Consider the following 13,149-nt stretch of genomic DNA (forward strand, 5'->3'; position numbering starts at 1 on the left):
AAAATAATCAATCCTTTGAATACACTGATTCTTAAAGGTTATAAATTAAACACAGCAGTAGAATCTTATTTTTTTAATACTAACATTCATTTTTTTAAAACTTAAACATCATCATGTTTCTCTATATGTGCACAGTTATACAAACTCACACTTTGACATCCTTTCAATGCTGTTCACTTATATGTATGGCATTTTTTAGACTGGTTATGATGTCTGTACACTAAATTCGTAGGATATGTACTGATTTTCGTTTGTTCATGTCTGTCATATTGTTTGGCCCGTACATTGTTCAGTTATAAATTAGGCAGTTATTTTTTCCGTTTGAAATATTTTAAATTTTTCAAGTTGGGACCTTTCACAGCAGACTATATGGTATGGGGTTTTTCATATGATAAAAGGCCGTTCTACGACCTACATATATAATTGCTTAAAACCACTTAATTTTAACTCTCGTTGAAAATTTGTTTTTTTCTCTCTTTTTTTTTTTTATTAACATTCGATTTAAATGAAGGTCGTAATAATTACCCAATCCAAGCCGGATCTTTAACGGCAATGATATCTGTGTCATCTCTGTAATCAACTTTATATGTAGGGGTTCTGCGCATGGTTACCATTTCCGATGTGTAGAAATTTAAACCAATAAAATCAGAGGAACCTACAGTAAAAAGCCACGAAGAGATGAATGACCTTGTTGATGACTGCAGACAAGGTACAAAGGAAACAAAATTACTTCAGCATTACTCTTTAATGTGTAACGGTTATTATTCAAACTACAGATTAAGTAAATTATGAGATTAAATAAAAAGAAAATTAACTTGTAGATTTTCATGGATAGATTTAAAAAAAAATAATCACGGATTAAAAAAGATAAATGATCTAGAAGCTTGCTGCATATATTGTTAGGTTAATAGGTAAAAATAATCTAATAATGATATTTCAATTAAACTTGACTATCATTTTGAAGAGGCTTTTTGTTCTTTTTAATATGAGGTAGGCATTACCTGTGAAAGGGAACGAAGTATGTATACAAAAGTATGTTGAAAAAGAAGAGGAAATACCGTAACGTTTCCGATTTTGGTTCTGTTGTTAGGGATTTTTGTTGTGACGTTTCTTAAGTTATGACGTCATATTCAATGTAAACAAAGAAACACCATCATCAGGTAATGTTTTTCATATCAAAGAATTATCAAAAATGAAATTGGTATTGTGTTCCATCTTATATTTTACTAGACTGATAATAAATATTTTATCCAAAGTCTCATGATAACAAGACCGGAAGAAGGAAGTAAAGGAGTATAACGTAGGTCCAGTAAGACCCTTTTTCGCCCCAAAATATAGCAATTTTACAAAGTTGATAAAATGTAAACTTTTAGTTATTTATTGCAAAGTAGAATGCTTCTTCTACATACATATAGGCTGTTTTTGACAATACAATGCACAAATATCGGGAACTAACATCGTTAAGTCATGCTAAATTACTGAAATCTTCACAATTTTAGCATTTTAGTTAAATTTTAGACGGTTTCCGTCTTAAATGAAAGGCATTTGTGTTCATTCTTAATATTGAAAAGTAAGTTGTACTTGATGATAACACATAACATATATAAAGGTTGAGAACGAACATGTATGCGGCCACTTTCATTTTTGACAAAACCATCTGAAAAATTATATTTTTAGGCATATTTGATAGATTTTTCATATTCAAGCTGGAATCGGAGCGTTTTTAATGACTAAAAGTGAAAATCTTTCACATAAACTAATTGAATCAACTGAAATAGACACTTAAGGTGGTACCCAACACCTTGACTAAAATTTATTTGGCTCGTTTAATTTTCATAAAATTTTGACAAAATATTTACTTTGACCCTTTGACAAAAATATTAAAATTTCTAAAAAATTGGACCAACCAATTTATTAGAAAAATTACACTGGTTATATTGCAGTTTGACAAACACTAATTTTGATCATTGAGAAGCTTAATATTCCCTTAACAGCACAACTAATTAAAAAGTTTAGCTGATTTTACAAAGTTATCTCCCTGTAGTGTTAGGTACAATGTACCACCTTAAGTGGTTAAAAAGTGTCTAAAATCTTTCGTGAGATGGAGCTGTTTTTGAGGCCAAAATCGCACCTTACCGGACATACTCCTGCGTGGGATGCGAGAATTAAAAAAGTGCCAAAAAAAAAAGTTAACGATTTTGAGTTCATTAGTCATGTAAGTACAGTAAAAATTTCGGGAAATTTTCCCGATTTCTTGTTCTACTGTAATAGGGGACGAAAGTTATATGGTTCGCTTCTGACCCCCTAAGGATCCATAGAGGATTAGTAAAATCCAAAGGGAGTGAGGCCGGAGGCCGAATCCCCTATGGATTTTATTAACCCTTTATGGATCCGTAGGGAGTCAGTAGTTAACCGTATAACGAATTTATCGCACGCTGTAAATTTTTTGTTGCGTTTTGTTGAAAAATAAGCAAGGAAACACAACAACATTAATAGATGACGTTACCATTAACGCGTCATGAACCCCCTATGAAATTTACTAACCCCCTACGGTCTCATAGGGGGTCACCACGTGACGCCGCTAAACCAATCACAACGTGATAATTTACCCGCGATGCGATAAAAACTAATATGCTGCAGTTAATAGAAATACAAGCCTAATGAGAAAACAAGTTATATACTTTGAACGGTTTGCGTTCAATAAAATAAGTCAGTATGTACCAATCATGAGTAACGAAGATTGCACTTTATAAATTTGGAACTTTAGGAGCGCTTTTCTGAACATACTTTCAGAAAAGAAAAAAAATATTTAATGTCAAAGATATAGATTACTTGAATACGTGAGACGCTATATGAATGGACAAAAAACTCCACCAAAGTAAACTTTCCTGAAGGAGTTAAAACCCTACTATTTTTAATTCTAAATCTATCCACGGATAATCTATGAAATTAATTCACACCATGAGCAACACTTTTTAAATACTATAATCACCAAAAAAAATTATCATGATTTGTGTTCTTCCGTTTTGGTTTTTTTTTCTAAATACCTTTTATACATTTTTTCTCGTAATCGGTAAAACTTGGAAGTCTGCTGGAATTAAAGTGTTGACGTCTGCTCTTGTTCCCTATTTTCTTCTTCATTATATCTGGGTAATCACCATCAACAAATACAGGATTGGCGTACCATCCGAGGAAAAACTGGTTACCTGTTTCAGACGCTTCTATGTCTTCTGGATTGGATTTGTTCGCTGGTTCTTGCCAATGGAAATTGTAGGTTATCCCAACATTTCCTATCAGGAAATATGTATGACAAATTCAATGAAAGCCGTTTCAACGATTTTAATTATGACTATGCTGTATTAATTAAAGATGTAAACTTAATATAAGAAATATAAGACTTATGATATATTGTGTAAATTTGACATTGCACACAAGCTAGATAAAATGTGTTTCTTAGAACGGACACTAAACATGTTAAAATGTTTCAACTACGTGTAGAAATAGGTTGATTCATTATAACGAGAAATGTGTAATACTAATGTTGACGTTTGCCAAATAAATGTTGAAAGGTAGTGATAAACAAAATACTATTAAGACTGTGTTTTTATTACATATCAGTATTATCTAGCTTAAGTATTGATTTCGTAAGAGTCTTGATAATATGTTTCATTCCCGTTCTGTGCATGTTCAAGCAGATAGACCACAGTCTGAGTATGCTCTTGCAAATCACATCATTGGCCAATATTGCACTTCAACACGCTCATAAAGTTGAAGTTTCCACCAAGAATCCCTAATCAACTTACTAATGTGTTATGCCAAAAAAAAAAACATTGAAATTGCCAGAGTGTTATTTTTACTGAGATTGGCTTTATTCAACAAAGTGTATGTGCATGTAAAAGAGGCTTATTGAGGATCACAGATTTCCCCTTTCGGTAATTGTATTGGTAAATGCGTCTATTTTCTATTTGCGCTGGCAACTTTTATTAACTGGTAAGATATATATGCACATATTTTAATGGTCTAGTGATGATATGTTTTATAAATATTTTTAGAAAAAAATTATTAAATTGAAATCCGTGTATTTACCAAACTATATATAATTTAGCAGAATAACAGTATAATAACATATGTTTTTGTGTATACTTTCGTTACCTTTTTGTATCTCTTTAAATTCGTTGATGTAAATACGATAAGCTTTTGCGTGCGCTTTAATGAGGTTATGCGTTGCAATGTAGACAGTTGTGCCTGGTCCTCCAACCTCAGGTGGCATTGTACCGCCACCATATCCACGTGTTGCTACTACCCTGGGCTCATTCAGAGTAATCCATAATTTAACCTTCATAGCGAAATTATATTGGTTAGTCACATTAAGAAAATATCCCTTTATCACGTATTAAAACAAATTTGATAACTACTGTTTAATATATATTTTTGAGATAAGTTGATATAATCGTCTAAAATGCATGAATGTTTTGTGTTGTATATGGTGATTTTCTGTCACTGATGGTCCATATTATATGTGTTATTTGCCAATTTGATTAGATTCACATATTTGAATGCTTTCGGAGAGCTGCATGTCTTACACTTCTCGCAAAAAAGTTGACAACGAAACGATGAAAACAAATACTAGTACCAAATTGCAAATTTCAATTCTATTTCTGATTATAGCATACCCTATCACCAAACTCCTTATAACATATTCTGGCATATTCTGCAAAAAGATCTGAAACTGTTTCACTAAGCCAACCACCATAGGCATCTTGCAGAGCTTGTGGTAGATCCCAGTGATATAATGTCACCATAGGTTCGATACCAGCTTTTTGCAGACCATCTATCAATTTGTTATAATACTCTATTCCTTTACGGTTGACATTCTTTATTGTTCCATCGGGTAAGATTCTTGGCCATGACAAAGAAAATCGGTAATGAGTAACCTAGCACAAATGAAAATAATGCATATCTAATTATTTGTTCAGCAATTCAATAGTTTGAACCGTTCTCAAGTCAAGAGCCTATAACTCACTGGTTGTCATTGGAGTGTTGTACATAAATCTTTTTTTTGTTTGAATTGATTTACATTTTGTTATGTTGTTGTGTTTTGAAGCTAATGGTTAATGCCCATATGATAACCTTAAGTTGCTAAAATCTACGTCATTGGGTTCTGGTGGATGAAGTTGTCATAGGTAATCTCCTTATTTTGTACAAATATACTAAATCCCCTGTTGTAAAGCTATCTATATTATTAGGTCTTTCCACTATTCTTTGGAAAAACCTATTGTATTAGTTCTGATAACATTTGTGCACTGTTTTGTGGTTTCGCAAGATGCCTCTTCCTTGTTTTGCATATGATATTGCGCTTTTGAAACTGACCCTGTTTAGTCGAAGATTTTTTATTGTTAGAGTTATCCCCCAAAAAACTGTTTTCTTTATTTTACAAATTTGCTAGATCCCGAGGATTTTTTGTGCAATTTGACGGAAGTGATACGAAGACTCCATATGATAGTTATTTTCCCGCATGCATTTAAAATAGTTGATATGCTTTGTAAGTGGTAAACCATAAGTGATCTTTGGTTGAACTTCCAAAAAAACCACCCATATAACAGACATGATTTCGTCCTTGTAAAGTTTCGTTGGGTATGTGTATGATGAGGTTCAAAGTGAATTGTCAATGCCTAATTCATTTATTAAGCAGTTTATGTAATTTGATTTTCACACCAAATCGATGTTGTTTGGACTTTATATGCGGGAATAACACAGATTTTGTCAGGAAGGTAGATATCATCAGAACATTTTTGTACATTGTTTAAACGAGGTATCTGTGAAATTTTTTTTATGCGTCTGCTAGTATGAAACAATCAATCTCAAACTGGGAAAGCAGAAAACAGTTAAATCATCATTTATTCTAATTCACGAAATGGGCTATTATTGTATGATTTTTCACTAGATTATTGGGTTTTGTTCTGATCAACATGGGTTATTTGACCGACCCAGTAGTATTACTTTTGATAAGGCATTGTTTGGGTTCCGTACATCGAAGTGTATGTTTGTCAATACCTAAAAGGAATAAAACAAAATCCATTCTCAATGTTATTGGTATCAAATTTCATTGGTTATATCAGCACTGTAATAATAGTTTATATTACAAGATATTATGTTAATTCACACCGACAAGGTCATAGTCGGAGCTTAACCTACAAGTTGAGAAACATATTTGTCATTGACAGTATATAAATGGTTATTAATAGAGTGTAGTCTCCGCAAATAGAGAAAGTGTTTACGTAAACCCATTTTTTTTTTATTCCTTTTATGTTTTAGATAGCTACCTCTCAGTTCGGCACCGAATCGTTTAGAATTGTAAATCTAGTAATCGTAAAAAAAAATTCAAACGGATTCGAATAATCACACTTGTAATGTCTTCTATTGTAAGTACGGACATTTTCTTTCAGAATACCTTTTAATTTAAACAAATGAGAAACAATGCACTGTAGAAAAAAAAATGATTGGGCATAATGTTCAAAGGCAAATATAACATGCTTAATTAGAACCATTATATACTGTGATGTTGATTAGACATCATACTGATATGATTTGAACGTGCTATATCGCAGAATAAGCTACACAGAAACACATACATCTCGCTGCTGACGCTTGGTCATAACCACGACCTTGGCGGTGAAGCAGTATATTTCAAACTTTGCCTTCGGTTTAATCTTAGGAATCTTAGTATTGCAAAAACAACTTCCCGCGCTTAAAACAAGCGCTCTCACACAATGAATCGAAATGGTCACAGGAATGACAAATACCCATTAAAGTAGTCGTTCTACTTTGAACATGCAGTTTACAAAAAATGTAAGTACTAGTATTATAGGATTAAACACATTTTTTAGAGGTTATTGATGTGTAAACCGGGGCGATTAACTTACAAACTGAATAAAAGTCCGAAGGACATTTATGTAAAGTTTGTGAGTAAGAGAAAAAATTCTAGAAAAAATGTGTTTAATCCTTATAATTCGTAAGCCAAATATTCGCGATTTCTTATTAACATTTGTTTGTGTAAAGGCTTCTATAATGACCATCACATGCACAACTGACAGGTCGTAACTAAGGAGTTGGCCGCCAAATCCATAAATGTTCTATAAATCCAACAGAAATTAAAATAAAATAGCACCTACCTCCAAAAGTTCATTTTAATGAGGTATTATCCGAATTTGAAGCGTGCACAAAACGAAAAAATCTTTCCCTTTAAAGTTTTTATTCGTATGACGACGTGTTTGCCATGACGTAAATTCGCCAAATCGTTCATGAAATTTCTCGGAATTTTATTTAAATCTTATCTTTACACATGTTTCGATGCTTTAGTGCATTTATTTTATTTATTTATTGTTATTTATGCATTAGAATATAACACGGTTATACATTTGTTTTTCAATCTCATTTTGATGAAAATCCCAGTATCCCTGCAAGAATGTGTATCGCGCATGAATAGATTACGAAAGTAGTTTCGGAAATATAGAGAAAATTTCGTATTGACCAATCCAATCCAAGTATTTACAGATATGCAAATCATATAAGAATTATTTTTAAACATACTCATCTATTATTTTAACATTTTATTGGTTCACATATTTTTTATGCATTTTTTTATCTGAAGCATTTTGCAATAAAACCCATATTAATGTAATGTGTTTTAATTTTATAAATAAGTTTGCATTATTGGCAATATAACGAAAGTGTCCATCATGACTCGGATATGTTTACTACCTTCGAGTCTCACAGTTAGTGTTCCATATGTTTGTTTGAACATAATTGTAAAATGTACCGAATTGATCCATTGTCGGCTTAAAGTACTAGTAATAAAACCAAGATATCGCAAACAAATCAGTACAAGTGTTTCTAATAAAGTAACTCCACAGTTGATTTTTAAATATCTACTAGTGTAGAATGCAATATAGTAGTATTCGTCTTACTCGTATTTCGGTTTACCTGTGCATGCCTTTCTGTTGTTTCTGTATGTTTGAATTGTTTATTTTGTTCCCATGTCGTTGTTCTTACTTTACACAAAAATAAGCAAAAAAAGAGACGAGAAACATGTATCACAAAATGATGTTATCTTCTTTATTTACTAAAAATCAGGACCTCTATAAAAATGTAGAAAAACAAAATGTACATGTAAAAGGGACAATAGCGAAATAAATGATTCAAAAATATCCAACAGTATCTGTGAATATTCTTAGAATTGCATGTCAATTTATCATGATCTTATATAAAATTACAAATGTAAGATATAATATTTCAAAAGTATAAGTATTCATTTGTACTACAGAACTAGCCAAGGAATTTGTTTTTGTCCCGGCTGATAAAGCTGCTAATAATATCATTATTGTTTGACGTAAATTTTATATAGAGGTTCTGCAAAAGGAAATCACGAATTCACCAACATTCCAACTGACTTCATTTTCAGAAAACGACATCTGTAACAAACATAAACTTTTAGCTACTTCTTTACAAGCAGAACCAAACACAATGAAAGTCCCAACTATGTACTGGCTTCCGAAGCTGCACAAAAAACCTTACAAATATAGATTTATTTCATCTTCCAGCCATTGTTCAACTACTAAATTGTCTGTTTTACTTACTAGTACACTTGGTACAATAAAAAACCTGATAATAAATTGTTCAAATAAGGCCTTTGAAAATAGTGGAATTAATTACTTTTGGAGTGTCAAAAACTCGTTGGAAGTACTTGATAAATTGCATGCATATATTGGTGATTTTGAATCTGTTCAAAGTTTTGATTTTTCTACCCTATATACCACTTTGCCTCATATTCTTATTAAGAAAAAATTCACATCCCTAATTAACTGGGCATTTAAAAAGTCGGAATGCGAGTACATATGTTCAAACTCTTTTAGATCATTTTTTAGTAGCAATAAACAAAAGAACTATGTCAATTGGACATGCTTTGATACTATTTATGCACTTGAATTTTTACTTGATAACATTTTTGTTCGCTTTGGAGATTCCGTATATCGTCAAGTTATTGGAATTCCAATGGGGACTAACTGTGCACCACTTATTGCGGACCTGTTTTTGTATTGTTATGAGTTACAATTTATGACTAAAATTAGCAAAGACCCATCAAAACAACATTTGATACAAAAATTTAACAATACTTTTAGATATTTGGATGATATATTGGCTCTAAATAATGACGACTTCAGTATGTTTACTAAAGAAATTTATCCTGTAGAACTTACTTTAAATAAAGCTAATGATAACAATGACCACTGCCCTTTCCTCGATCTTGATATCTATATCATAAACGGGAAGCTTAATACAAAAATTTATGATAAAAGAGATGATTTTTCATTTCCTATTGTTAATTATCCATTTTTAGATGGTGACGTTCCCTTGTCACCATCTTATGGTGTTTATATATCTCAACTTGTACGATTCGCTCGTGTATGTAACAATGTATTAGATTTTAGCGAGAGAAATTTATGTATTACTGAAAAATTATTACACCAGGGTTTTCGATATCACAAACTGGTCAAAACATTTACTAAATTTTATCACCGGTATAAGGAAATAATTCGTAAATATAACTCAACATGCAGACATCTTATACGTTCAGGTATTTCACATCCAAAATTTTATGGAAATATTCTTTATAAAGCACAAAAATGTCAGTATTCTCCTCAGAAACTAACAAAACCTTTAAATAGACTTATTAAAAGGGGATATAGTTACGATACTGTTGTCAGGTCATTAAAGATTGCATATTTTGGCTTTAACATTGATTCACTGATAGGGTCTTTGCATCGGAACTAAACACATTTATTTCTAAAAAAACAGTTGTTGGCATGACACGGGTTATGTTCTTCTCATATATTTTATGATAGTATGATACTAAACCCCTAACGGGAGGGATTGTACCTGATATTCATATGATGAAGACATAATCTTTCAATCAGTTTAATTGAGGTCTGGAGCTGGCATGTCAGTTAACTGCTAGTAGTCTGTTGTTATTTATGTATTATTGTCATTTTATTTATTTTCTTTTGTTACATCTTTTGACATCAGACTCGGACTTCTCTTGAACTGAATTTTAATGTGCGTATTGTTATTGTTTTACTTTTCTACATTGGCTAGAGGTATAGGGGGAGGGTTGAGATCTCATAAACATGTTTAACCCCGCCGCAATTTTGCGCCTGTCCCAAGTCAGGAGCCTCTGGCCTTTGTTAGTCTTGTATGATTTTAAATTTTAGTTTCTTGTGTATAATTCGGAGTTTAGTATGACGTCCATTATCACTGTACTATTATGCATATTTTAGGGGCCAGCTGAAGGACACCTACGGGTGCGGGAATTCTCGCTACATTGAAGACCCATTGGTTGCCTTCGGCTGTTGTTTGCTCTATGGTCGGGTGGTTGTCGCTTTGACATATTCACCATTTCCTTTCTCAATTTTATCTCAATGAAAAAAACCAATTCAGATTGTAAAAAGAAAAAGAAAAAATATTACATTATATTACTGTTGATGAACAACACAGGGTTTGAAATTCTAAATTGTAAAAACTAATTATTGCATCATCATTACTTTTAAAATAACCAAAATAGTAAATAGTAATATACTATACATATTATTTATATTTGTAGCTGTTGATGTACAAGGGGCTAACGTTCTGATATAAGCTGGTTGCATTTCAGTTGGCATTGGCGGCTTTTTATCAGGATAAAAACCATTGTTCGCTATCAAATCCCTAATAAATCGTGCTGATGCTTTTGGTGTCCTTGTTCTATTAGGGTCATTAAAATCAACATAGTGAAGACCAAAACGTTCGGTATAACCTCTCATCCACTCTAAATTGTCCATTAATGACCATGCTGTATAACCTTTGACGTTTGCATCATCAAGTCGTATAGCTACAATTAAAGATTATGATTAGAAAGTACTTAAATATCTATACTCTTCACTAGAAAATTAAAAAAGTTCAAATGCAATACAAATTAATAAATAAATCACATCTGATTGAGAAAAACAAATTTCAAAATCAAACAAGGATAAAACATCATAATACTAGTGATATATTATTTGTCTATTTGTCTTAATTTGTTATAGAATACGAATGATTCAATATGATGTTGAATTACAATATTCATTTCTTATGTTTAATTTTGAATAATTCAACGCAATACTATCATGACTATGTAAAAATCGTTTGTGAATATTTTGTATTATTAAAATTCATTCAAATACCGAGTTATTTGCTTCTGGGATATGTCTATCATAGGTTAACGGGTGGTAGAACGCTTAATTATGGTATTAGAGGAAAACTATAACAGAACCAACTGCATCAAATAGGAAACCAGATAAATGGAATAATATAACAGACGTTTTTTTTAGTAATAAACAACCAAGTCAGATGTGATATTATTAACTCTGTAATACTATGGAAGTATTGTATTGACAGAAACTACAACAAGCGGACTTCAAACGTTTATAGTGCGATGACGCAAAATCGTTAACTATTTTTTAATTAAATCGACATGTCTTCCGGATGCATGGGTTCCGATAAAAAAAAATTTGGAACCTCGTGAATGATCGTAATTACGAAACATATCGATATAACCAGGAGTGTACTTAATTTTTAAGGAAATGACATTTACCGACCATGAAAAAGATAAATATATAAGTTTTTACAGGTTTTGCTGCTAAAAACAAATAAAAAGAAACGAAAGAGTTAAAATACTCACAAACCATTAACATTTCAGTTTAAGTTACAATCAATTTTAAGGGTGGGAGGGACGGGGTTACAGAGCTTTGATCGGAACACAAATTATTTTATATTTTATGCAATTAAGCAAGAAACAAAAACATAAATTGCGTAGCATACGGTGTAAGATGCCTCAGAACTGTTACCCTTTTTAACACATAAATTAATTCTAATTTGATTTCCATGATAAAAAAAAAATAAACTGCTCCAGAGCTCATCATGGTGATTGTTCTTTAATAAAGTGCATCCAGAAATAATTGAAGCCCTCCGTAAAAATAATCTGTCAGACGGCTGAGTAATCTCGGACTAGGTTGAATATTTAAGGTTTGTTTTCAACTTTGGAATTATTATAAAAGGTGTAACAATTCATCTGCATATGTCTCGTAACTTTATATTGCTATCTAATTTCACACGTGTGTAATTATTAACTTCTTTTAGTCTTAAAACCTATTTGATAAATGAGTTAATAACATTTTATGATGTTTTACGATAGCGAAAATCAGAAATATTTGTGTTACACTCGATAAAAGTTTACAATCTTTATCTTAAAGTTTGAATTATCCGGCACCATCCGGCAAACTACAGGCGCTTCACCTTATTTTCTGCAAACACTCTACTTCAGAGTCATGTAATTTTTATAATAGGATATTTCCCGACTTCCTAGTTCCAGTAATAAAAACATATTAAACAAAAAACTAAAAATAATCTTAACTTCTTTCCGAATACAGCTAATTTTCTTTTGCCATTCTGTCAAATATGGACCGATATTTTAGATGGTTTCAGCTGTAGTCTGATGTCAATTGAATGGAAACAGGTGTCGTTATTTATGTAGAGATTCGCAAAAAGCCACAGGAGTTTCCGTGTTTATTTACATTGGTAGGTAGATAAGACCTTCGATCACGTGATAAGATTAGTTTCTGTAAACTTTACAGGCGACAGAGGCATCGCAGATACCAAAACAAAGGAGTTATCACTGACTTGACAAACTGAGTCGGAACTTTTATTTTCCGTAAGAAATAAGTTGGACGCGAATGTGGTAATTTTCCGTTGTGGTTCCTGTCAATATAATACTTTCATGGTAATACGTAGTATCTACTGCTTTGAAGTCGTATCATATTTATTTATCTTTTAATTCGATGTATGTATGTAACTACTTACCCTTCAAGACGTTATTGATGTAATGCTTATAGTAATATACTCGATGAGTATCTTGAATGCTTCCATTTCTATCTGATACACCATTTTCTGTGATATAGATTGGAGTGTTGCCATAGTGATTCCTGATCCAGTTTAATGCCTTTCGTAGTCCCCATGGTGTAACCTTTAACCAAGGGGAACCAGACCTACATTACAAAAGTATGACATTACTTAGGC

At 31.9% G+C, this 13,149-nt stretch overlaps 1 protein-coding gene across 2 annotated transcripts in view; it reads right to left on the reverse strand.

The window, feature by feature from the left end:
- Positions 1-13,149, reverse strand: part of LOC139529074 (lactase/phlorizin hydrolase-like) — a 62,728-nt gene that overhangs the window by 4,434 nt on the left and 45,145 nt on the right. Inside the window, exons 31-34 of one of the 2 annotated variants that reach the window (XM_071325323.1) lie at positions 4,674-4,934; positions 4,153-4,336; positions 3,048-3,290; positions 526-655 (exon numbers count right to left, since the gene is read on the reverse strand). In XM_071325323.1, the coding sequence (XP_071181424.1) occupies positions 526-655; positions 3,048-3,290; positions 4,153-4,336; positions 4,674-4,934 (818 nt within the window). Of the gene's footprint in view, positions 1-525; positions 656-3,047; positions 3,291-4,152; positions 4,337-4,673; positions 4,935-10,474; positions 10,925-12,933; positions 13,119-13,149 lie in introns of those variants that run through there. The other variant, XM_071325324.1, reaches the window with a different exon arrangement.

Source organism: Mytilus edulis, chromosome 6 (assembly GCF_963676685.1).
Source record: "Mytilus edulis chromosome 6, xbMytEdul2.2, whole genome shotgun sequence".
In the NCBI taxonomy this organism is placed as follows: Eukaryota; Metazoa; Mollusca; class Bivalvia; order Mytilida; family Mytilidae; genus Mytilus; species Mytilus edulis.